Genomic DNA, 27,910 nt, shown 5'->3' on the forward strand with positions numbered 1-27,910 from the left:
TTCCTTCCAAAGTGGATAGCCTCACATTTTCCCACATTATACTCCATCTGCCAAATTTTTGCCCATTATTTAACCTATCTATATCCCTTCTACAGACTCTTTGTGTTGTGTAAGGCGCTATGAAAATATAAGTCTTTTTTTTGCAGTGTAAATTCATGCCCTCCGATCCTGTTGGTCTTTTCTTTGGATTCCATCTTCTCAGTTTTAAACAACAATGTCAGTAAAGCATATGATCGACAATTTATTATGATGCAACAGAGGTACGCAATATTAACATTTTAGCCATTAACTTAAGTACAAATGAAAAAGCACACATTCTGTACGCAACTGTGATAAGCAAATTCTTAAAGCTTTTAAAAAAAAAATTGCATTTGAATATGAATTCCTATCCTTCTTTTAAATTGAACTTTAAAAGTAATTTTTCACTTTTGCGGGATGGGTGGGATGGCTTGAAAGTCAGGAATGGTTATTGGAAATTTGGGCACGTGCTGTTCATGGTGGGGAAAACAAGCGTAGCAATGGCTAAGGGCCCCATAGTTCTGGACTAGCTGAAGTTTGCGAAGGATAGAGGTTGGGAACCTGGTGCGTAGCACATATCTCATGAATTAAAAGTGCCTAGGTCAGGTGGGATACACCAACAACAACTTGCAAATATATAGCACCGTTGACCTAGTCAAACCTCCCAAGACACTTCACAGGAGCGTTATAAAACAAAATTTGATGGCGAGCCATGAAGTGAGATATTAGGACAGATGACCAAAAGCTTGGTCAAAGAGGTAGGTTTTAAGGAACGACTTAAAGGAGGAAGGAGAGGTAGACCGCAGAGAGATTTAGGGAGGGAATTCCAGAGCTTAGGGCCCAGGCAGCTGAAGGCACGGCTGCCAATGGTAGAGCAAAGAAAATCGATTATGCGCAAGAGGCCAAAATTGGAGGGGCGCAGAGGTCTCAGAGGGTTATAAGGATGGAGGAGGTTACAAAGATAGGGAGGGCCAAGCCCATGATGCGATATGAAAATAAGGATAAAAATGTTTAAATTGAGGATCTGCCGGACTGGGAGCCAATGCAGATCAGCAAGCATAGCGGTGATGGGTGAACAGGACTTGGGGCAAGTTAGGATATGGGTAGCAGAGTTTTGGATGAACTCAAGTTTACTTAGGGTGTAAGGTGGGAGTCTGGCCAGGAGAGCATTAGAATAGTCAAGTCTAGAGGTATCAAAGGCATGGATGAGGTCAAAGAATATTCAGGATATTGAGGAGAAAATGGAAGTAGTTCTGGTAAATATTTTTAAGAAAGCACTTTCACATCCTTAAGGCATCTAAAAGTACTTAATCAATGAATTTATATTTGAAGAGTAATCAAATATGGTTATGCAGGACAAAACAGCAACAAGGTCCCACAAACAGCAATGCAGACACTGCAATCAGGGAGGAGTGTGAAATATTAGATGAAATAAACATAGTGAGAGAGGAAGTATTAAGGGTTTTAGCATCTTTGAAAGTGGATAAATCCTGAGGCCTGGATGAAATGTACCCCAGGCTGTTAAGAGAAGCAAGAGAGGAAATAGCAGAGTCTCTTACCATCATTTTCCAATCCTCTCTGGCTACAGGTGTGGTTTAAAAAGTTACTCGACTAATAACAGGCCAGTCAGCCTCTGTGGTGGAAAATTATTAGAACAAATTCTGAGGGACAGGATAAATCTTCATTTAGAAAGACACGGATTAATCAAGGACAGTTAGCATGGACTTGTTAAGGGAAGGTTGTGTCTGACTAACTTGATTGAAATTTTTGAAGAGGTAGCAAAGAGAGTCAATGAGGGTAATGCGTTTAATGTAGTGCATATGGATTTTAGCAAGGCTTTTGATAAGGTCCCACATGGCAGACTGGTCATGAATATGGGTAGAGCTGCAGAACACCAAAAGGCAAAAAGCATTAGTGGGAGTTGTGTACAGACCTTCAAACAGTGGCAGTGATGTTGGGGAGGGCATCAAACAGAAAATTAGGGGTGCATGCAATAAAGGTACAGCAGTTATCATGAGTGACTTTAATATGCATACAGATTGGGCTAACCAAACTGGAAGCAATACAGTGGAGGAGGATTTCCTGGAGTGCATAAGGAATGGTTTTCGAGACCAATATGTCGAGGAACCAACTAGGGGGGAGGCCATCTTAGACTGGGTGTTGTGTAATGAGAGAGGATTAATTAGCAATCTCGTTGTGCGAGGCCCCTTGGGGAAGAGTGACCATAATATGGTGGAATTCTACATTAGGATGGAGAATGAAACAGTTAATTCAGAGACCATGGTCCAGAACTTAAAGAAGGGTAACTTTGAAGGTATGAGGCATGAATTGGCTAACATAGATTGGCGAATGATACTTAAGGGATTGACAGTGGATGGGCAATGGCAGACATTTAGAGACCGCATGGATGAACTACAACAATTGTACATCCCTCTATTGCATAAAAATAAAAAAGGGAAGGTGGCTCAACCGTGGCTATCAATGGAAATCAGGAATAGTATTAAAGCCAAGGAAGTGGCATACAAATTGGCCAGAAATAGCAACGAACCCGGGGACTGGGAGAAATTTAGAACTCAGCAAACGAGGACAAAGGGTTTGATTAGGGCAGGGTAAATAGAATACGAGAGGAAGCTTGCAGGGAACATTAAGACGGACTGCAAAAGCTTCTATAGATATGTAAAGAGAAAAAGGTTAGTAAAGACAAACGTAGGTCCCCTGCAGTCAGAATCAGGGGAAGTCATAACGGGGAACAAAGAAATGGCAGACCAATTGAACAAGTAATTTGTTATTCACTAAGGAGGGCACAAACAACCTTCCGGATATAAAAGGGGTCAGAGGGTCTAGTAAAAAGGAGGAACTGAGGGAAATCCTTATTAGTCGGGAAATTGTGTTGGGGAAATTGATGGGATTGAAGGCCGATAAATCCCCAGGGCCTGATGGTCTGCATCCCAGAGTACTTAAGGAGGTTGCCTTGGAAATAGCGGATGAATTGACAGTCATTTTCCAACATTCCATTGACTCTGGATCAGTTCCTATGGAGAGGAGAGTAGCCAATGTAACCCCACTTTTTAAAAAAAGGAGGGAGAGAGAAAACAGGGAATTATAGACTGGTCAGCCTAACATCGGTAGTGGGTAAAATGATGGAATCAATTATTAAGGATGTCATAGCAGTGCACTTGGAAAGAGGTGACATGATAGGTCCAAGTCAGCATGGATTTGTGAAAGGGAAATCATGCTTGACAAATCTTCTGGAATTTTTTGAGGATGTTTCCAGTAGAATGGACAAGGGAGAACCAGTTGATGTGGTGTATTTGGACTTTCAAAAGGCTTTCAATAAGGTTCCACACAAGAGATTAATGTGCAAAGTTAAAGCACATGGGATTGGGGGTAGGGTGCTGACGTGGATTGAGAACTGGTTGTCAGACAGGAAGCAAAGAGTAGGAGTAAATGAGTACTTTTCAGAATGGCAGGCGGTGACTAGTGGGGTACTGCAAGGTTCTGTGCTGGGGCCCCAGCTGTTTACATTGTACATTAATGATTTAGATGAGGGGATTAAATGTAGTGTCTCCAAATTTGCAGATGACACTAAGTTGGGTGGCAGTGTGAGCTGCGAGGAGGATGCTATGAGGCTGCAGAGTGACTTGGATAGGTTAGGTGAGTGGGCAAATGCATGGCAGATGAAGTATAATGTGGATAAATGTGAGGTTATCCACTTTGGTGGTAAAAACAGAGAGACAGACTATTATCTGAATGGTGACAGATTAGGAAAAGGGGAGGTGCAACGAGACCTGGGTGTCATGGTACATCAGTCATTGAAGGTTGGCATGCAGGTGCAGCAGGCGGTTAAGAAAGCAAATGGCATGTTGGCCTTCATAGTGAGGGGATTTGAGTACAGGGGCAGGAAGGTGTTGCTACAATTGTACAGGGCCTTGGTGAAGCCACACCTGGAGTATTGTGTACAGTTTTGGTCTCCTAACCTGAGGAAGGACATTCTTGCTATTGAGGGAGTGCAGCGAAGGTTCACCAGACTGATTCCCGGGATAGCGGGACTGACCTATCAAGAAAGACTGGATCAACTGGGCTTGTATTCACTGGAGTTCAGAAGAATGAGAGGGGACCTCATAGAAACGTTTAAAATTCTGACGGGGTTAGACAGGTTAGATGCAGGAAGAATGTTCCCAATGTTGGGGAAGTCCAGAACCAGGGGACACAGTCTAAGGATAAGGGGGAAGCCATTTAGGACCGAGATGAGGAGGAATTTCTTCACCCAGAGAGTGGTGAACCTGTGGAATTCTCTACCACAGAAAGTTGTTGAGGCCAATTCACTAAATATATTCAAAAAGGAGTTAGATGTAGTCCTTACTACTAGGGGGATCAAGGGGTATGGCGAGAAAGCAGGAATGGGGTACTGAAGTTGAATGTTCAGCCATGAACTCATTGAATGGCGGTGCAGGCTCGAAGGGTCGAATGGCCTACTCCTGCACCTATTTTCTATGTTTCTATGATCCAGGGCAAAGTGGCAAAGTTGTTGATGGGTGTTTTTTGTGACTGGAGGTTGTTTCCAGTGGAGTCACACAGGGCTCAGTACTAGGTCCCTTGCTGTCTGTGGTATATATCAATGACTTAGACTTGTATGTAGGGATATGATTAAGAAGTTTGCAAATGATTCAAAAATTGGCCGTGTGGTTGATAATGAAGAAGAAAGCTGTAGACTGCAGCAAGATATCAATATACTGGTCAGGTGGGCGGAACAGTGGCAAATGGAATTCTATCCGGATAAGTGTGAGGTAATGCATCTGGGGAGGGCTATCAAGGCAAGGGAATACACAATGAATGGTAGGACACTGAGAAGTGTAGAGGAACAAAGGAACCTTGGAGTGCATGTCCACAGATCCTTGAAGGTAGCAAGCCAGGTAGTTAAGGTAGTTAAGAAGCCATACGGAATACTTGCCTTTATTAGCTGAGGAATAGAATACAATAATAGGGAGGTTATGCTTGAACTGTACAAAATACTAGTTAGGCCACAGCTAGAGTACTGTGTATAGTTCCGGTCACCACATTACAGGAAAGATGTGATTGCACTACAGAGGATACAGGTTTTTTTTGGAACGGAGGAGGCTGAGGGGAGACCTGATTGAGGTATATAAAATGATGAGGGACCTAGATAGAGTGGATAAGAAGGATCTGTTTCCCTTAGCAGAGGGGTCAGCAACCAATGGACATAGAACTAAAATAATTGGTAAGAGGTTTAGAGGGGTATTGAGGGGAAATGTTTTCAAAGAAGGTGGTGAGGGTCTGGAACTCACTGCCTGAAAGGGTGGTAGAGGCAGAAACCCTCACCACATTTAAAAAATACTTGGATGTGCACTTGAAGTGCCTTAACCTACAGGGCTACAGACCAAGAGCTGGAAAGTGGATCGCTCTTTGTTGGACGGCACGGACACGATGTGCCGAAATAGCCTCCCGTGCTGTAAATTTCTATGATTTTATGAATGCATTCATACTGTAGTTTCAGCCTAGACTATGTGTTCAATTCATGGAGTGTGGCTTGGACCTATAACTTATGTATTATAGGCAAGGGCACTATCAACCGAGCCAAAATGATACGTTTATTCGCACCATAAACACTGTAACTGCGTGCACCAGTCCTAAAGTATTTGAGCTTATTCTCAATTTCACTTCCACCTCCATACACACGCACATTAGTGCTTTAATAAGATTTTTAAAATAATTTTTAAATTGCGTCTGTCTCTCTGCTGGGTTTTTAGCTTTGTTGGCTTCTGGCTAGCAGCTGCTGTTTCACTTGCTGGTGACTCGTTCTCCTGAGTTTTCAGCTTTGCTGGTCGCTGGCTTGTAATTTTACATCTTCTCCGCCGCTTTTGATCTACAGTGGCCTCCAACTTGCGTCAATTTCGCCGTCATCTTTCTGCACCACCATCGATTCTCAATCCTACGGCAACATCCTCCATTCTCCAACTCTCTACCCTTCAAAGAGCTTCTGGACTTCACTCGCCTGCTACACCTGTCTCTGAATTTGGACAGTGGTTCGTCGATGCTCCGTGCTGGCCCCATCGGGTCGTGGTGGCGGTGTGGCTCTCATCACAAACCATAACTTGGTCTATTCCCCTACTCCTCTGGCACTTTCTCCTCCTTTGAGCATCTCATCTTATGCCACCCCTTTCACCTCTCATTTGCAATTCTCATTCTGTACTACACACCCAAGTACCTTACAAATATTATTACTGAGATATCATCACTGCTTTCCTCTCTCAGCCTCTGCACCGAGCGACTTCTCATCCTCAGTGAATTCAACCTCCATCTCAATTCATCATGCTCTTCCTCCTCTGAGTTCACTAGCTTCCTATCCTCTCTTAATCTCTCCCTCCATGTAAACTCCCCAACTCATAATCACGGCCACCCCAACATTCTTGCCATTTCTCGTGGCCTCGCTACTCCCATCGTGTCAGTCGCCGATAAAGCCATCTCTGATCACTTCCTCGTATCGCACTCCACCCACATCACCCTTCCACCACCATCCCATAACCTTACTAACCCTACTTCCTTCCGTGCCCACCCCTGGAAAAAAGTTCTCCCATCTCTCTTCCAACTGCACTTATGAAATCCCAACTGTCCAGCCTTTGGCCCTCCATTCACCGTGACATTTCTGCAACTACCAATCTGCTCAACCACATCCTCACGACCACTTTTGATGCCCTAGTCCCTATTAAAACAATTACTCTCTCTCACCCTGGCCATTCCCCCTGATACGGCTTTCATCTTCGCCCCCCTTAAGTCCAAGGGACGCAGATTTCAATGGATATGGCGGACAACTGGTTTAACCATCCACCACCTGATCTGGCTGGACCACATAAAATATTATCGGGTCCTGCTCTCGTCTGCCAAAATTGTTCCCTATTCCAGAATCATTTTGGAGTGCGAAGATAAACCCCAGCTTCTATTCTCGACTGCTAACCATTTTCTTAAACCCCTCTGCCCTGTCTCCTCCACCCTTACCTTCGACAGCAAATGTGAGGAACTCATGGATGGTCTCGAAGGTTGAGACCATCCAATCAGCTGCGTCTGCCAATTCCCTTCCTTCCCCCAACGCACCGGGCCAAACATCCTCTAAGGTTCCCCCCTGCACTAGCCGTGAACTCACCTCTTTCTCCAGTTTCTTTCCGATCTCCCTTCGTGACCTCTCCATGCTCATCCTGTCCATGAAACCACTTTGTGCTCCATCGACCCTTATCCACCAAACTGCTGACCACCCAGCTTATTTTTCTGGCTCTCATGTTAGCTGACATTGTTAACAGTCTCGCTCCTCAGGAACTGTCCCCCTCTCCCTCAAATCTTCCGTCAACACCCTTCTCCTCAAAAAAAAACAATAGTTGGCCCCATCTTTCATAAGAACATAAGAACATAAGAATTCGGAACAGGAGTAGGCCATCTAGCCCCTCGAGCCTGCTCTGCCATTCAACAAGATTATGGCAGATCTGGTCGTGGACTCAGCTCCACTTACCCGCCCGCTCCCCATAACCCTTAATTCCCTTATTGGTTAAAAATCTATCGATCTGTGATTTGAATACATTCAATGAGCTAGCCTCAACTGCTTCCTTGGGCAGAGAATTCCACAGATTCACAACCCTCTGGGAGAAGAAATTCCTTCTCAACTCGGTTTTAAATTTGCTCCCCCGTATTTTGAGGCTGTGCCCCCTAGTTCTAGTCTCCCCGACCAGTGGAAACAACCTCTCTGCCTCTATCTTGTCTATCCCTTTCATTATTTTAAATGTTTCCATAAGATCACCCCTCATCCTTCTGAACTCCAACGAGTAAAGACCCAGTCTACTCAATCTATCATCATAAGGTAACCCCCTCATCTCCGGAATCAGCCTAGTGAATCGTCTCTGTACCCCCTCCAAAGCGAGTATATCCTTCCTTAAGTAAGGTGACCAAAACTGCATGCAGCACTCCAGGTGCGGCCTCACCAATACCCGATACAGTTGCAGCAGGACCTCCCTGCTTTTTTACTCCATCCCTCTCGCAATGAAGGCCAACATTCCATTCGCCTTCCTGATTACCTGCTGCACCTACAAACTAACTTTTTGGGATTCATGCACAAGGACCCCCAGGTCCCTCTGCACCGCAGTATGTTGTAATTTCTCCCCATTCAAATAATATTCCCTTTTACTGTTTTTTTTCCCCCCAAGGTGGATGACCTCACATTTTCCGGCATTGTATTCCATCTGCCAAACCTTAGCCCATTCGCTTAACCTATCTAAATCTCTTTGCAGCCTCTCTGTGTCCTCTACACAACCCGCTTTCCCACTAATCTTTGTGTCATCTGCAAATTTTGTTACACTACACTCTGTCCCCTCTTCCAGGTCATCTATGTATACTGTAAACTGTTGTGGTCCCAGCACCGATCCCTGTGGCACACCACTAACCACCGATTTCCAACCTGAAAAGGACCCATTTATCCTGACTCTCTGCTTTCTGTTAGCCAGCCAATTCTCAATCAATGCTAATACATTTCCTCTGACTCCGCGTACCTTTATCTTCTGTAGTAACCTTTTGTGTGGCACCTTATCGAATGCTTTTTGGAAATCTAAATACACCACATCCATCGGTACACCTCTATCCACCATGCTCGTTATATCCTCAAAGAATTCCAGTAAATTAGTTAAACATGATTTCCCCTTCATGAATCCATGTTGCGTCTGCTTGATTGCACTATTCCTATCTAGATGTCCTGCTATTTTCTCCTTAATGATAGCTTCAAGCGTTTTCCCCACTACAGATGTTAAACTAACTGGCCTATCGTTACTTGCCTTTTGTCTACCCCCTTTTGTAAACAGAGGCGTTACATTAGCTGCTTTCCAATCCGCTGGTACCTCCCCAGAGTCCAGAGAATTTTGGTAGATTATAACGAATGCATCTGCTATAACTTCCGCCATCTCTTTTAATACCCTGGGATCCATTTCATCAGGACCAGGGGACTTGTCTACCTTGAGTCCCATTAGCCTGTCCAGCACTACCCACTAGTGATAGTGATTATCTCAAGGTCCTCCCTTCCCATATTCCCGTGATTAGCAATTTTTGGCATGGTTTTTGTGTCTTCCACTGTGAAGACCGAAGCAAAATAATTGTTTTAGGTCTCAGCCATTTCCACATTTCCCATTATTAAATCTCCCTTCTCATCTTCTAAGGGACCAACATTTACTTTAGTCACTCTTTTCCGTTTTATATATCGGTAAAAGATTTTACTATCTGTTTTTATGTTTTGCGCAAGTTTACTTTTGTAATCTATCTTTCCTTTCTTTTTGCTTTCTTCGTCATTCTTTGCTGTCATTTAAAATTTTCCCAATCTTCTAGTTTCCCACTAACCTTGGCCACCTTATACGCATTGGTTTTTAATTTGATACTCTCCTTTATTTCCTTGGTTATCCACGGCTGGTTATCCCTTCTCTTACCGCCCTTCTTTTTCACTGGAATATATTTTTGTTGAGCACTATGAAAGAGCTCCTTAAAAGTCCTCCACTGTTCCTCAATTGTGCCACCGTTTAGTCTGTGTTTCCAGTCTACTTTAGCCAACTCTGCCCTCATCCCACTGTCGTCCCTTTTGTTTAAACATAGTATGCTCGTTTGAGACACTACTTCCTCACCCTCAATCTGTATTACAAATTCAACCATACTGTGATCACTCATTCCGAGAGGATCTTTTACTAGGAGATCGTTTATTATTCCTGTCTCATTACACAGGACCAGATCTAAGATAGCTTGCTCCATTGTAGGTTCTGTAACATACTGTTCTAAGAAACAATCCCGTATGTATTCTATGAATTCCTCCTCAAGGCTACCCCATGCGATTTGATTTGACCAATCGATATGTAGGTTAAAATCCCCCATGATTACTGCCATTCCTTTTTCACATGCCTCCATTATCCCCTTGATTATTGTCCGCACCACCGTGAAGTTATTATTTGGGGGCCTATAAACTACGCCCACCAGTGACTTTTTTCCCTTACTATCTCTAATCTCCACCCACAATGATTCAACATTTTGTTCATTAGAGCCAATATCGTCTCTCACAATTGCCCTGATATCATCCTTTATTAACAGAGCTACCCCACCTCCTTTCCCTTCTTGTCTATCTTTCCGAATTTTCAGATACCCCTGGATGTTTAATTCCCAGTCTTGGCCACCCTGCAACCACGTTTCTGTAAAGGCCACCAAATCATACCCATTTGTAATGATTTGTGCCGTCAACTCATTTACTTTATTTCGAATGCTGCGTGCGTTTAGGTAAAGTGTTTTAATACTAGTTTTTAAACCATGATTTTTAGTTTTGAACCCTCCTGCAGCCCCTTTATATTCATACATATTGTCCCTTCCTATCACCTTGTGGTTTACACTTACCCCAGTGCTACTCTGCTCTGTTGCCTCCTGCCTTTTGCATTCTTTCTTGGGGTCCTGTTCATCTGAGCTCTCACCCACTCTAACTAGCTCAGAGCCCTCTCCTGGGTTTCGAATACTCCTCGCATTGAGGCACAGAGCTTTCAGGCTTGCTTCTTTATTACACTTTGACCCTTTAGAATGTTGCTGTAATGTGGTCCTTTTTGTTTTTTGCCTTGGGTTTCTCTGCCCTCTACTTTTACTCATCTCCTTTCTGTCTTTTGCTTCTGTCTCCATTTTGTTTTCCTCTGTCTCCCTGCATTGGTTCCCATCCTCCTGCCATATTAGTTTAACTCCTCCCCACCAGCAAACATTCCCCCTAGGACATTGCTTCCGGTCCTGCCTAAGTGCAGACCGTCCGGTTTGTACTGGTCCCACCTCCCCCAGAACCGGTTCCAATGCCCCAGGAATTTGAATCCCTCCCTGCTGCACCACTGCTCAAGCCACGTATTCATCTGAGCTATCCTGCGATTCCTACTCTGACTAGCACGTGGCACTGGTAGCAATCCCGAGATTACTACTTTTGAGGTCCTACTTTTTGCAAACTACCGCCCCATCTCCAACTGCCCTTTCCTCTCCAAAGTCCTTGAACGTTTTGTCGCCTCCCTAATCCATGACTATCTTTCCCGCAATTGCATGTTTGAATCCCTCCAATCAGGTTTCTGCGCCTGCCACAGTACCGAAACTGCTCTCATCAAAGTCACAAATGACATCCTATGTGACTGTGACAAAGGTAAACTATCCCTCCTCGTCCTTCTTGACTTGTCTACAGCCTTTGGCACGTTTGACCACTCCATCCTCCTCCAACGCCTCTCCACAGTCGTCCAACTGGGTGGGACTGCATTCGCCTGGTTCCATTCTTATCTATCTAATAGTAGCCAGAGAATCTCCTGCAATGGCTTCTCTTCCCGCCCCAGCATCGTTACCTCTGGTGTCCCCCAAGGATCTATCCTTGGCCCCCTCCTATTTCTCAGCCACATGCTGCCCTTTGGCGACATCATCTGGAAACACAGCGTCAGTTTTCACATGTATGCTGACGACACCCAGCTCTACCTCAGCACCACTTATCTCAACCCCTCCACAATCTCTCAATTGTTCGGATTGCTTGTCCGATCTCCAATATTGGGTGAGTAGAAATTTTCTCCAATTAAATATTGGGAAGACCGAAGCCATTGTTTTTGGGCCCCGCCACAAACTCTGTTCCCCAGCCACTGATTCCATCCCTCTCCCCAATATCTGTCTGTTCACAACCATGGTGTCATATTTGACCCTGAAATGAGCTTCCAAACTCATATCCGCGGCATAACTAAGACGGCCTATTACCACGTCTGTAACATTCCTCAGCTCATCTGCTGCTGAAACCCTCATCCATGTCTTTGTTATCTCGAGGCTTGACTATTACAATGCACTCCTGGCTGGCCTTTCATGTGCTACCCTACATAAACTTGTCATCCAAAACTCGGCTGCCCGTGGCCTAACTCGCACCAAGTCCCATTCATCCATCACCCCTGTGCTCGCTGACCTACACTGGCTCCTGGTTAAACAACGCCTCGATTTCAAAATTCTCATCCTTGATTTCAGATCCCTCCATGGCCTCACTCCCTCCCTATCTCTGTAATCTCCTCCAGCCCACAACCCCCCCCACCCCGCCCCCAAGATATCTGCGCTCTTCCAATTCTGCCCTCCTGAGCGTCCCTGATTATAATCGCTCAAACATTCTGTTGTCAAGGCCCTAAGCTCTGGAATTCCCTCCCTAAACCTCTCCGCGTTTCTACCTCTCTTTTCTCCTTTAAGACACTCCTCAGATCAGCCATGATCTTATTGAATGGTGGAGCAGGCTCGAGGGGCCGTATGGCCTACTCCTGTTCCTATTTCTTATGTTCTTAAAACCTACCTTTTTGGCCAAGGTTCTGGGCATCTGCCCTAATTTCTCCTTATGTGGCTCGGTGTCGAATTGTTTGTCTTATAACACGCCTTGGGACATTTTACTACATTAAAGGCGCTACATAAATGCAAGTTGTTGTTGTTATTTTGATATGTCTTATGCTTTGTGAAGAACTGGCATTATAATTAACTTTCCCATTCCAATAATATTGAGTAGGTAGCTTTTTAACTTTTCTCTCTGTATTGCAAAACCACGTTTAGCTACAGTAATGGCAAATTAAATTACAAAACATACAAAAAAAATCTACATACCTCAGTATACACAATGGCTGACATCCAGAAGCGTTTGCTTGGCCTGGGTACAGACAGCATAGCCCAGAGGAAGATGAGGATTGGAAGTACCAGGGTAATCATTGAAGCTGAAATCATGTGGTTGAGTATAATGACAAAGAAACACACCATTTCCGAACGAGCTACCAAGGTATTATACAGAGCAAAGAAGAGAAGTAGAGTTCGAGGCTGGGCTATGTAGAATTTTTCTGACTCTTCTAACTCTTCGTCATAAAACATCCTGAAATGTAAGACATTCGAATCACATTACAGATGTACGCTGACTCAATAAAAAAAATATATATATATTTGAAATTTCATCTTACTTGTTAAGAAGCAGCTCACTGGCTGTGAGTTCGTGGGTTAGGTTTGGAAAGATAGGATCTTCCAGGAGGTCGATTCTGCTGTCTGGGGTAAGTGCCATGAGGTGCTTTTCTCCAGCTGAATCTGAGCTGAAGGACAGGTGAGTGAGGCTAACAGCTTTGCTGTACGAGGGGGGAACTTCCTCAGGCATGGTATCTGTTGTGTATACTGGCACTGTTGCTTCTTCCTGCTGCTCATCTTCTACTTCTTCGATTGTATCAGTGGTCCCCTGACGTGAATACAACATTGTGCACTGTGTTGGCTCGCTGAGGAAAAGAGAAATGTTCCCTTTTATAAGATTCAGTTTGGAACCAATCGTTCATCCTTTACAAAGAGATTCTTTTCCCATTCAAAGGTTTTGACAATTTCCATTATTATTTAGGCACAAAGTCCCAACAGATTTTAATTGGAATGATCCACGAGACGCAAGTTCAATTCCCACCATGGCAGCTGGGGAATTTAAACTCAGTTAATTAAATAAATCTCCAATTTAAAATTAAAAAAATAGTATCAGTGACCATGAAACTACTGGATTGTTGTAAGAACCCATCTGGTTCACTAATGTCCTTTAAGGAAGGAAATCTGCCGTCCTTAGCCAGTCTGGCCTATACGTGACTCCAGACCCACAGCAATGTGGTTGAATCTTAACTGCCTTTTGCAGTTCAAGAAGGTGGCTCACCGCCACCTCCTCAAGGGCAACTCGGGATGGGCAATAAATGCCGACTTTGCCAGTGACGCCCACATCCTTCGAACACATTTTTTAAAAGCTTTGAGTAGGAAAAGGTTCATTGTATTTTTGGCACCAGTTTCATGCGCATATTCATCCCACATGCCAAGATTACTCATATTTACACATGAGCCCATGCTTGTGTGTCATTACAAATGGCATTGGTGTGGTTAAAATGTGAAAATATAATGAAACCTATGTAGATTCAAAAAGATAGATAAAGAAGATACTGCACTTTTTAGAAGATCTTTTTAATCTATCTTGTGTTGTACTCTATTCATCAGAAATTAATATTTTAAAATGAAATATTTTTCTTGTTTATTCCGTGATGGTATCTTATACTGATGTGTGGTAAAATGGCTCTGGCACTAGTAGCCCTCCGGTACCATGCCAAAGTAACCATTCTTGATATGTAACCTTATGCAGTAAGTGTCAGCGGGTTATTTGACAATGAAAGGCATCACAATGGACCCAATTTTGTCCTCACCCAACATGCACACACTTTCCAGCAGGCAGCAAGCAGAAGAAGGATATGTTGCCCTGGTTTTCCCCCTTCTCAAGTTACTAATATCAATTGTAGTATCTCCACCATTGCCTCAACTGAGGTCAACTAACTCAGCACAGGTCAACGACAGAATTTTGGATCTTCCTTATCTGTGCCCCTTAGTATCACACCATAAAGTGAACATTACCGACTCAAGCAATAAAAGGTAAGTTCTTTTCCCCTCCATAGTACGAGATTATCAAAAAGATTTTTCTAAATTTTCTGACCAAAACAGTAAGTCCCAAGAAAATGTGCATGAAAGTTCCTGTCCTATAGATTCTGTTTCAGCTGCTCAAATGTGCATTCAAGCAGGAGTCCTTATAGAAAATAGTCATTATTGGCACTGTTGGAGAAGAATATTCTTGTAAAGTGTTAAACATTCATTTTATTCTGAGTCTCCAAGGTTTTGATGATTGAATGTCTTTGGAGGTTAGTTAATTGCATGATCTCACACCAAACAAGATGTTGCAGAAACAATCTAAACCAACACATAATTGAAAGGAACAGCATTTAGAATGGCCTAACAAAGATACCCTTGTTTCAAGTGTCCTGATAAATGTTCTTTATTCAACACTTACTAGTATTTTTATTGAACAGCAAATTTCTGCTGGCACAAATTCACAGCCCAAAAATGTAAACAAGTGGGCAAATGTTACGTTTATATAGAAGCCTAGTCAGACCACACTTGGAGTCGTGGTGAGCAGTTCTAGTCTCCATACTATGGAAAGGATTTTGAAGCATTTGAGAAAGTGCAGATAAAAAGATTCACAAGGCTCTTACCAGAATTGGGAAGATACAATTATAAGGAATGAGTGAGCAGACTAGTGCTCTGGAAAAAAGACCGAGAGGTGACCTGATAGAGATTTCGAAAATGATGAAGGGGTTCGACAGGGTTGTTGTGGAGAAATTATTTCTACTTGTGGGGCAGTCCAGACAAGGGGGCATCAGTATAAGATAGTCAATAACTGATCAAATAAAGAATGTAGGAGGAATATCTTCACACAAGAGTCGTAAGAATGTGGAACTCACTGCCACATGGGGTGGTTGAGGCAGATAGCATTGGCGCATTTAAGGGGAGGCTTGATTCATACTTGAGGCAGAAAGGAATAGAGGGATATAACTGGTGGGGTACCGCAAGGATCGGAGCTTGGGCCCCAGCTATTCACAATCTATATCAATGAGGTGACCAAATGTAATATATCCAAGTTTGCTGATGATACAAAGCTAGATGGGAATGTAAGTTGTGAGGAGGATGAAAAGAGATTTCAAAGGGATATAGACAGGCTAAGTGAGTGGGCAAGAACATGGCAAATGGAATATAATGTGGAGAAATGTGAAGTTCTCCACTTTAGTAGGAAAAATAGAAAAGCAGAGTATTTTTTAAAATGGTGAGAGATTGAGAAATGTTGGTGTTCAGACGGGCCTGGGTGTCCTTGTACACAAATCACTGAAGGTTAACATGCAGGTAGTGCAAACAATTAAGAAAGAAAATGCTATGTTGGCCTTTATTACAAGAGGATTTGTGTAGAAGAATCTTGCTGGAATGACATAGGCCCTGGTGAGACTACACCTGGGGGCCGAAAATTCAGTAGGCCAGAGAGTTGGTGGACCTATGAGTTTTACCTGGTTTCACCGCTGGGATCCATGAGGCGGTCGGATGGTCAATTTTCAGGACATTGAAATTTTTCCAAAGTCCCAACGGAAGTCGGTCATAGTGGGGGCGGTAGATCGACAGGAACGGGCTGAATTTGGGTTGGGACCGGGACTCCGCTGCTGTCAATCAGCAGTGGAGTGGTGGTGATGTCACAGCGCATGTGCATCACCTCGCTCTCTCCTCTCCGTTAAAGGGGAGAGAATCTGTCAGTTTTATCTTTGGCCACTGGGCCACCAGGGAAGGTTTTGGCCGGGTCAGTGGCCTGGCACCCAAGAGGTGGTGCCAGGCTGCCTGTTGGCGGCCCAGCCGAACCTGTGCGTTCTATCTTGCCGGTCGATCGGGAAGTCGGCTGGCAAAAATAAATACATGGCGGCCGCGGCAGTGGGCCCTCTCCTTGAAGGGCCGCTGTGCTGCCGGGCCACACTCACTCCCGGGCCGCACTCGCTCCGGATACGGTGCACCGAGAAAGCTGTTGGGGGCACTGCACTGCGCGGTGGGGCATCGATTTTTTGGTGAATTTCTGGAGGTTTATTTTGCAGGTGAGGGAGAGCATCTTGCGGCGGTCATCAGCAACGCGGCGGAATCGGGTCTAGGCCGAAAAATCCCCGACCTGAATTTGGGTTGGGGCGGCCATTTGATGACAAAGCAGCGGCCCACGGGATTCCACCGCATGGCCGCCGCAAACGGATAGTAACGGGTCTTTCTGAGATCCTGAATTTCGGCCCCTGGAGTATTGTGTATAGTTTTGGTCTCTTTACCTAAGGAAGGGTATAATTGCCATAGAAGGAATGCAACAAAGGTTCACCAGACTGATTCCTGGGATGGGGGGGATTGTCCTATGAGGAGAGATTGAGTAGACTAGGCCTATATTCTCTAAAGTTTAGAAGAATGAGAGGTGATCTCATTGAAACATACAAAATTCTTACAGGGCTTGACAGGGTAGATGCAAGGAGGATGTTTCCCCTGGCTGGGGAGCCTAGAACCAGGGGTCACAGTCTCAAAATCAGGGTCAACCATTTAGGACTGAGATGAGGAGAAATTTCTTCACTCAGAGTGTGATGAATCTTTGGAATTCTCTATCCCAGTGCGCTGTGGAGGCTCAGTCATTGAGCATATTCAAGACAGAGATCAATAGATTTTTGGATATTAAGGGAAGCAAGGGATATGGGGATAGCATAGGAAAGTGGAGTTGAGGTAGAAGATCGGTCATGATCTTATTGAATGGCGGAGCAGGCTCGAGGGGCCACATGGCCTACTCCTGCTCCTATTTCTTATGTTTTTATGATCTTATGGTATGGCGGGGCAGGGTGGGAAAAGGTAATTAGAGTTGGAGGAGGCTCATGCGGCATAGATCAGTTGGACCGAATGGTCTGTTTCTGTGCTGTAAGATTTTATGTAATTCTATGCAATTCTAAATGTAGTCTGCATGTAAAATGGCTCACATGGAAAGGTCTGTGCAGATCTGAATGATGTTGGGGCTTTTGGGCACATTAGTTCAGCTTCATTGATTAACCATTTTCTAACATTAAGTTTATAGCATCCAGGATTAAGTAACATGTAGCGTTGTTACATTTTGCAAAGTAGAAACTTGTGTTTAAAAGTAGGAATCATGCCAGCACACATTACACAAACACATATATAATATTATATATGTATATAATATATATATATATATAAGATTAATTATTGAAATTAAGCATGCATGAATAAGGCACCTTGACACTATACTGCAACTGTCAACCGATGAGGAGGACATATCAACGCTGTACATTTTACGAAGCCTAGGTCGAGCACGCTCACTTGTTTTAGGAATATCATCTATATCATCTAGAGTTGACTGCCGTGAGTACAGCATGGTAGCTTCAGTGTAGCAGCTAGCAGTATAAAAAGTTAAAATGACATAGAACATAGCAATTAGACAAAAGTGCACAAAACAGCTACATGCACAAAAGATCTAAAAAAAAGAGGCAGAATCTCCAAGATTTTGTCGGTGCACACAGCTCACAGAGCTGTATTTTCCTCTGTGAAAATTTGAAAGGAAAAAAATACACATGAACAAAAAAAAGTGTCATGTCAGTAGAAAGTCCAAAAGACGATTAGTTTATCATTGCTCTGAGGGATCCAATCCCTTCAAGCATCGGTTTAATAAACATGAGCAATAAAGGAGACTGATAGCTGATATTTGCGTGTAACGTCATCAATGGCGAAACACGTTCAGCTTCTTTCTGTTACACAGTCAATCAAAAAGTGTGTTTTATTTCAGGCCAAGTCTGGTATTACTGAACTAAATGAGCAGGCAAATTTCAGAAAGATATCGCAGTGCTTTCAATGAATAACACAGAGCCAATTGACTTCCATCAATCAGCTATTCTCAACCACGCTCCAAAACCTGAAAAGATAATAATGAGACCATTTACTATTGGCTTTTATTCTCTACAATAAAAAAGGAAGGAGACAAAATATAACTCAAGAGATGAAAAATTGCATTGTATAATAAACATTATTTTTTTAAATAATATTGATAACATGTGTACCTCCACACATCTCATTAAAAAAACTATTGTTCTCCAACAATAATAAACTTGTATTTATATAGCGCCTTTAACATAGTAAAACATCCCAAGGCACTTCACAGGCACTTCAATAAAATTTGATTCTGAGCCACACTGGAGCTAATAGGAAAGGTGACCAAAAGCTTGGTAAAAGAGGTAGCAAATTGGTTGCCCGTTTTATACCTTACCCAATTTATTTTTACAATGGTGATGAAAGTCAAGAGGTGTGTAAAACAGGCTGCCAATTCACTGTTATTCATTATGCATGATCATCCAGGACATGTTTCACCTCCCCCTGTCCCCCACCCCCCTCCCCCTGCACCCCCTCAAGAGTTTGCGAGTTGAAATCCCACCTTGGTAAGTTGTGAAACTGAATTCAAGTAATTTGTGGGTTTGCACCCATGAAAGCTGCTGGATTGTAGTTAAAAACTCAACTGCTTCATTAATGTCCTTCAGGGAAGGGAACCTACCATCCCCATCTCCTCTGACCTACATTCCTACATTATATGGTTGACTCGTAGGGTATGAAATTGGTCAAAGCCCATCGGGCAAAATAGGCAGAAAGCGAATCAACAGCCCGTCGTACACCTTGCCTGTTTCTATTTACAATGGAAAAGAAAGTCAGGCACAGTGTAAACTGGACTCAGGTTTACTATCAGCCTGTTCTGTGCTACTGGGGTGACCAATTTTCATCCCCTTAATGCCCTGAGGGATTACTGCCTTTCCAGTGTTGCCCATATTTAAAGACAAATATAAAAAAAAGTAGTGTTCAGATCAGATGTAATGTACTCTGCCTGACTTGTGCCTAGTTTGGGGGAGGGAGAAGACAAATTGGCCCTTGAGTCTTTATTCCACATCTGTGCACAGTGTGCAGCAAATTAGCAATATTTAGGACTTCGCTGGTAAAACGTGTCTCCTACACTTCACAATTTAAAAAATTATTTTACTGCTTGAGACAGATAAGAAATGAATAAAACTGGAATATAGCTTGAGAAACATTGCATGAATCACAACTTAGTTACGCCCAACTGTACCCGCTAAGATTTGCTCATGCACGCAGATGAATGGTATTTTTGGTTTTGAAAAAGAAAGACTTGGATTTATATAGCGGCTTTCACGACTATTGGACGTTTCAAAGCGCTTCAATGAAGTGCTTTTGGAGTGTTGTACACTGTTGTAATGGAGGAAACACAGCAACTGATTTGCGCAGAAGTAAGCTCCCATAAACAGCAATGTGATAATGACCAGATAACCTGTTTTTGTCATGTTGATTGAGAGATAAATATCGGCCGGGACTTCTTTGAATTAGAGCCAAGGGATCTTTTACGTCCACTTGAAAGAACAGACGAGGCCTCGGTTTAACATCTCACCTGAAAGACGGCACTTCCAACAGTGCAGCACACACTTTCAGCGCTCCACTGGAATCTCAGACTAGATTTTTGTGCTCAAGTCCCTGGAGTTGGACTTGAACCCACAACCTTCTAACTCAGAGGCAAGTGTGCTACCCACTGAGCCACAGCTGACACCATTGGAATGTTATGTAACAAATTCAAGAAATAAAGGAAAATAAGAAACAAAAAGTAAGATGCAGCCAAATAAAAAGAAAGTGTGAGGAGGGCAGCTGAAGAGTCAAGATCTACCCGTAAAAATGTTTTCAATATGACAATAGCAAGAGAATTGTCAGAGAAGTGGCAAGAACAATGAGCACAATGAGAAACTGAGGATGAGCAAAAGATGGTAAAGATTCTGAAGGATTACTTTTTAAAAGTATTCACAAGAGAAGACAGAAACAATATGTCCTCCTCAAAAAAGGCATGTTTTAAGACTTTAATTTAAATGAGCAGAAAGGGCTCAGGGGAGTTATCTGGCCAATATTTATTCCTCAATCATCATCACAAAAACAGATTATCTGGTCATTCATCATCATCATCATAGGCAGTCCCTCGGAATCGAGGCAGACTTGCTTCCACTATAAAAATGATTCCTTAAGTGGCTGAACAGTCCAATCCGAGAACCACAGTCCCCGTCACAGGTGGGACAGATAGTCGTTGAGGGTAAGGGGTGGGTGGGACTGGTTTGCCGCACGCTCTTTCCGCTGCCTGCGCTTGATTTCTGCACGCTCTCGGTGTTGAGACTCGAGGTGCTCAGCGCCCTCCCGGATGCACTTCCTCCACTTAGGGTGGTCTTTGGCCAGGGACTCCCAGGTGTCAGTGGGGATGTTGCAAGTTATCAGGGAGGCTTTGAGGGTGTCCTTGTAACGTTTCCTCTGCCCACCTTTGGCTCGTTTGCCGTGAAGGAGTTCCGAGTAGAGCGCTTGCTTTGGGTGTCTCGTGTTTGGCATGTGAACAATGTGGGCTGACCAGCGGAGTTGATCAACTGTGGTCGGTGTTTTAATGCTGGGGAGGTTGTCTTGGTCAAGGACGCTAACGTTGGTGCGCCTATCCTCCATGGGGATTTGTAGGATCTTGCGAAGACATTGATAGTAGTATTTCTCCAGGGACGTGAGGTGTCTACTGTACATGGTCCATGTCTCTGAGCCATACAGGAGGAGGGGTATTACTACAGCCTTGTAGACCATGAGCTTGGTGGCAGGTTTGAGGGCCTGGTCTTCAAACACTCTTTTCCTCAAGCGGCCAAAGGCTGCACTGGCGCACTGGAGGCGGTGTTGAATCCCGTCGTCAATGTCTGCTCTTGTTGATAAAAGGCTCCCATGGTATGGGAAATGGTCCACGTTGTTCAGTGCCGTCCCATGGATCTTGATGATTGGGGGGCAGTGCTGTTCGGCGAGGACAGGCTGGTGGAGGACCTTTGTCTTACGAATGTTCAGCGTAAGGCCCATGCTTTCATACGCCTCAGTAAATACGTTGACTATGTCCTGGAGTTCAGCCTCTGTATGTGCGCAGATGCAGGCGTCGTCCGCGTACTGTAGCTCAATGACAGAGGTTGGGGTGGTCCTGGACCTGGCCTGGAGTCGACGAAGGTTGAACAGGTTCCCACTGGTTCTGTAGTTTAGTTCCACTCCAGTGGGGAGCTTGTTGACTGTGAGGTGGAGCATGTTAGCGAGGAAAATTGAGAAGAGTTTTGGGGCAATGACGCAGCCCTGTTTGACCCCGGCCCAGACGTGGATTGGGTATGTAATGGATCCGTTGGTAAGGATCACAGCTTGCATGTCATCATAGAGCAGGCGGAGGATGGTGACGAACTTTTGGGGGCATCCAAAATGAAGGAGGATGCTCTATAGACCCTTACGGGTCATTATCACATTGCTGTTTATGGGAGCTTACGTGTGCACAAATTGGTTGCAGTGTTTCCTACATTACAACAGTGACTACACTTTTAAAGTACTTCATTGGCTGTAAAGTGCTTTGTGACATCTGGTCATTATGAATGGCGCTGTATAAATCCAAGTCTTTCTTTTAAAACAAATCCCCAGGGTTAGATGGTATTTATCAGAGAGTACTGAGGGAGACTAGCGAAGACATTTGTGAGGCACCAAAAGAACAGTCAACATGTCCAACTAATATTGAGCAGCAATCAACAAAGTCAGTGGAATGTTTAAATACATAGCCAAAACAATAGAATACGAGTCAGAGGAAATCCTGATCAAATTGTATAAGCCATAGGTCAGGTCACACCTTGAGTACAGTGTCCAGGTCTCTGAGAAACAACAGAGACATTTAAGCACTGGAAGCAATGCCGAGAGGAACCACATGGTTGGTCTCTAATGTCAAGACCTGAAAGAGTGGGGAGACGTGATTTTCGACCAGGAAAGGAGGCATCTGAGAGATGATCTTGTCGAGGTATATAAGATAACAAACGGTATGGAAAAGGTTAATCCAGCGTGCTGTTTTAAATTAAGCTATGTGCTAGGACAAAGGAACACACGTTCAAACTAGTAAAAGATAGCTTTAGGACTGATACCATGAGATTCTCCTTCAAGGCAGAGAGTGACCAACACTTGGAATGGACCTTAGCAGATAGGTAGAGGTAAAAACCCTGGAATCATTGAAGAAACAATTAGATGTAGCAATGGGGCAGTGTAGGCTTGTTCTAGAAGGATGCATTATGTTGGACGAATGGCGTCCTCATCCACAACTATCGTGATCTTGTGAAATAAGTTACTTTGGTCATGCCTGCGTAGGGACACAAAATCTGAACTAACTACTTTCCATCTCAACATTTATTTTTAAAACCTACTGTTAGATGATGAAAGACATCGCTTTATTTGAAGGCAGGAATCACAATGGGGCCAATAATCCAGTTGTGACTCAGTAGCACGCGGGCCAGCAGTTTTCAGGGACTGCATGCCCCTGTTACCCAGTGTGCTGACCTCATAAGATAATACAAATTCAGCTCATTTAATTATGTTAATAGCACTCCGGCATGATGTGATGAGAGAGTGCCAACGTTGCAGGATGAGACACCCAGCGCCAGAAGGGTTGTAGTGCTATTGCATGCACCATCCTCATGAATGCACCATCCTCACTGAGTGTACCATCCTCTTTGGGGTGCAGGAGAAGATTTATGATGCTGGCTGCACTTCAGCCTTTCGGGGTCAAAGACTTTAGAAGGAAATGAACTGGATGACCCTTGTAGAAGGTCAGAGCCACTTGGTAAAAGTTCCTCACACCTCTCCTTTGCAGTGTCTGTTTGCAACAGATGCTGAGTGACTGCTGCACTTTTCAATGTGTGGGAGCATTTCTTCACGTACAGCGTCTCTGGACTACTGATCCAGGTAGGGGATTGGAAGCTAAAACTCTGGAGTCATTCAGGAGGCATGTGGTGGTGGGATTGTGGGTTTCTGTTGAAGGATGAGCTAGATGGCCTTCTTCATCTGTAATGATCTATGTGAAGAACTTTCAAGATCCAGCAAGGGTTAATGAAACTGCAGATAGACTCTACTTTTATCTACTTAATTTTGTTGAAGTAAAACAGATTAATTTTATGGCATTAACGAACAAAAGTACAGTGGAATCACACTTCATAGCTCTATAGCAGTTTCTGAACACTTGCACATGAGTCAGATAATTATTTTTAACACACAACCATCAGAAACCACGATTGACATGATGTAATAAGGCAATTCAAATAAACAATTTCAGATTCTGAACCAGAGAGCTGGGACCCAATCCCATTAACAGCCACTAAATACAAGAATTTAAATTTATGCTTAGCACTTTAGATCAACTAGTTAAGCTAATTCACAGGAACAAAGCAAACCAAATCCTTCTGGGATCTTGTTCAGGAGAATATTACTGATATTTATTTTCACTAAACCAATGCAAATTTATATATGTGACACTCTACATTTTAATTGAAAAGTTGCTCATTTCCAATAGGATTAGAATTGCTGCTTATTTTATGTCCACAGTCAAATCCACAGATTTATAGGCCTCTACATTCGGAAGAACAGCGACCGTTCCTTGGGTATTATGCGGTCTTCTAAGCCTCCAATATGGCGGGTGGGAAGCGCAGGCTCACTACAAGCCAGAAGTGCATCGCCCGCCATATTGGTAAAGGACCCAAAAACAAAAATCGCCGTGCAGTGCCCATGTTTGAAACAAGCGTTAGGTTATTTGCATGAGGGTCCTCCACTGCAAGATTGGTTTGCCTTGAGGCAGCCGACACCAGAACCGTTAGCACTCAGCAATACCAGGCCACCGCTACATCCCGACCCGATCGTTGCCCCCCCCTACCCGAACCCAATCAGTCCCCTTACCCGATTACTCCCCTTACCCGATCACTTTCACTCACTTATCTGAGGGTCACTACTGACGTTGCAGCAGCCCAATCTTCCACTCCCCTTTGCTGGCGAGCTGCCTATTAAGTGTCAGTAGCTTACCGGTTCAATGCTACTGAGGCCCGAGGCCCAACACCGGGTGTGTCTCGGACCTCACCGTTCAGGCACAGGCATGGATCCCTGCGACCCGCGTCCAGGCCATATGCATTTTCAACAGAAACAATAGTCTGAAGATTATATGCTTGGAGTTAAGCAAGATATGTGATCCTTCATAATGAATAATCATTTTTTTGAAAAGAACAAGTCAAGTTGTGTATCTGACACCTTCGAATTATATTGGCACAATTTTGATAACCTGATGCTTTTGTCATCTTGCAGTGAGGGACTCAAACTGGTATTGGAACCTTTAAATAAATAACCTAATGCCTGTTTCAAACGTGCACACTGCACACCGATCTTTGTTTTTGGGTCCTTTACCAATATGGTGGGAGATGCATTTCTAGCTCGTAGTGAGCCTGCGCTTCCTGCCTGCCATATTGGAGGCTTAGAAGGTCATATAAGGCTGGCGGGACAACTATACACCATCTGATATAATGACTGTGTTTAAAAATACAACATACAAACTCTACTAAGGGCAGTCTGATCAGTTTGAGGAGATCTGTGCAAATTTCTTTCAACACAATAGGATTTTAAGCAATGTGCAACTGCATGCCTGCTCTCTAGGTATACTTTTGGTTTTGACTTTAATTCACATTTCCTAAATTCAGATCCGGTCATACTGAATTGAATTGATTCAAATAATTTCTGGTAGGACACAAGCAATAAAATGTTAGGAAGAGACACTTCTCAAGCAACTACCTGGATAGACTATCGCGAGAAGCTATCGAGTCTGTGCTGTCCATTCTCTCAGCACCCATTTCTTGGTTTCCTTCATGGATAATTAAAGCAGCACATCTGGCACCATCATCAATTCTATCCAGACCCGAGTCCCGTGAACTGTGCAACTTCATCTGGTGCTTGTAGTAATTATGGATACTGTCACGGCATGGCACATTTCCCTATAGCAGAGTAACATAGAAGATGATGCAAGGATAATCAATCAAACTGTGCAAGACCAATTTGCAGTGAACAAGTCTGATGAAAGCACGTTTTGCTTAAAAATGGATTATCTTTGTGCATAACTTTTTCAGAGGCTATATGAGGCTAATAACTTGAATAATAACATCTATTTCCTTTACTGGGAGGGAGGTAGTTTTCTCTTTGTTTAAAAGTACGACATAGTAAGAGCTGTCCTGCTTGAGTTGTCCAATTGTTAACAGTATTGTGATTTATAGAAAAGCAAAATACTGCGGATGCTGAAATCTGAAATAAAAACAGAAAATGCTGGAAATCTCAGCGGGTCAGGCAGCATCTGTGGAGAGAAAAACAGAGTTAATATTTTGGGTTGACGACCCTTCATCAGAACTCTGATTTAAAGACACTGTTAATTCTAAAAGATGAAAAGGAAAAGCTTTTGTAAATTTGACAATTAGTGTGATGTAATTTAAAAATGGAAATATCTTTATTGATTGCAATTATTTTCAGGGCTAAGTCTTCATTGAACCAAAAAGTATCCAAAAAAGTGCATTATTTTCCTAAAATAATGGCTCTGATATTGCAGTCAGCGGCGTAGCTAAGGAGCGCGGTGCCGACCAGCGAAGGAAATCCGCACTTAGCTGGTGCGAAGGCCCCAGCAAAAACTTGCTTTGAAACGCTGCAGAGCTGTGCTTGGCGTTGTGGTCCACGGATCCCAGGGGCGCACCGTTGGTGCATAAGCGTACCTGGGATCACGTGGGGTGGTGCTCCTTTCACTAGCCAATCAGGAACCATAGAAAGCCCGGCTGGACTAATATGTTTTAAAGGAAGATACAGGTCAATTGGAATCCAGCCTGCTGCGCAGTTAAACAGTTAACCTGACAGCCTCACATAAATATTGGCTACCCTTCACTCTTAGAACCCTATCACTTCAGAATTGTGACGACCACACCCTTTTGTCAATGAAAGTAGATCAATAGAGTTTTTAAAACTAGCAATACAGTTTTGAAATGAGAAGATTGACTCTGCAAAATTTAATAAAATTAAAATGATCTCATCCCTCAGACTGAGTCTTTGCAGCTGCCTGGTAGGTTCATTTACGTGTTTGTTTTTAATTATTATGGCCCTGAAATTTTCTCATCCCCCCTCCCCTTTCGCTGTGCAAACAGGCTCCTGCGCCTGTTTGCACCAGCCATAAAATATTCAAGTATAATTGATACACTGTTGGTGCAAATGAGTCCAACTTTTCGCCTGCAATGAGGATTTGAAAGTCGCAGCGGATCATCTTTCTATCAGGAGCTTGACAGATCGGGAAGTTCAGGATTTAGCACATGCGCCTAAGGCGGTATGACGGCGGACTCAGAGTACCGATCGCAAATTCACGGCCAATATTATATGAGAATAGTTACAAAGGATGATCAAGGGCTCAGATGGGTTGCCAGGAAGGCTGGTTGAGTATCCTGGACTCCTTTACATAGGATATACGACATAGAAACAGGTCATTCGGCCCAATCATTCCGTGCCAAGGCTTATAAGAACATAAGAAATAGGAGCAGAAGTAGGCCATATGGCCCCTCGAGCCTGCTCTGCCATTTAATACGCTCATGGCCTCAGATCCGCTTCCCTGCCCTCTCCCCACAGCTTCTTATTCCCTCATTGGTTAAGAAACTGTCTATCTCTATCTTAAATATATTCAATGACCCACCTCCACTCGAGCCTCTTCCTGTCTTGCCTCATCTAAATCTATCAGCGTAACCCTCTATACCCTTCTCCCTCATTTGCTTGTCTATCCTCCCCTTAAATGCATCTATACTATTCACTTCAACCACTCCCTGTGGTAGTGAGTTCCACATTCTCACCACTCTTTGGTAAAGAATTTTCTTTTGAATTCCCTATTGGATTTCTTGGTGACTATCTTATATTGATGGCCTCTAGTTATGCTCTTCCCCACAAGTGGAAACATTCTCTCTGTATCCATTCTATCAAAACCTTTCATAATTTTAAAGACCTCTATTAGGTCACCTTTCAGTCTTCTTTTTTCAAGAGAAAAGAGACCCAGCCTGTTCATCCTTTCCTGATGTGTATATCCTCGCATTTCTGGTATCATCCTTGTAAATCTTCTCTGCACCCTTTATATCCTTTTTATAATATGGCGACCAGAACTGTATGCAGTACTCTAAATGTGGTCTAACCAAGCTTTGATACAGGTTTAGCACAACTTCCCTACTTTTCAATTCTATGGGCTAGATCTTCCACTTTATTTGCATGCTTAACGCCCACTTAACGCCCATTTTACTACTTAAATGACGTATAACGGCCATATATCGCCCATTTAGTCACCAGAATGGAAACTGATGGGCATTTTTTGGAAACTTATCACCGAGCGTTACTTTCCCCATGTGCTTAACGCCAGGAAAAAATAATACCGCCCGCCCACATTTTTGGGGCGGAATCATCAGAATGGGCGAAATCAACGCCCATAATATCGCCCAGCGTTAATTTCCACACTGATTTAACGCCGAGATTCAATAATACCACCCGCCCATTTTTTTTTGTCGTAAAGAGCATATTT

General features: G+C 43.5%; 1 protein-coding gene across 1 annotated transcript in view; it reads right to left on the bottom strand.

Moving 5' to 3' along the window:
- Positions 1 to 27,910, bottom strand: part of LOC139260488 (piezo-type mechanosensitive ion channel component 2-like) — an 851,737-nt gene that overhangs the window by 64,822 nt on the left and 759,005 nt on the right. The window contains exons 39-42 of the mRNA XM_070877017.1: positions 25,123 to 25,322; positions 17,688 to 17,846; positions 13,011 to 13,313; positions 12,667 to 12,925 (exon numbers count right to left, since the gene is read on the bottom strand). Coding sequence (XP_070733118.1) covers positions 12,667 to 12,925; positions 13,011 to 13,313; positions 17,688 to 17,846; positions 25,123 to 25,322 — 921 coding nt within the window. The remainder of the gene's footprint in view (positions 1 to 12,666; positions 12,926 to 13,010; positions 13,314 to 17,687; positions 17,847 to 25,122; positions 25,323 to 27,910) is intronic.

The sequence above is a fragment of the Pristiophorus japonicus genome, chromosome 1 (assembly GCF_044704955.1).
Source record: "Pristiophorus japonicus isolate sPriJap1 chromosome 1, sPriJap1.hap1, whole genome shotgun sequence".
Taxonomy (NCBI): domain Eukaryota; kingdom Metazoa; phylum Chordata; class Chondrichthyes; family Pristiophoridae; genus Pristiophorus; species Pristiophorus japonicus.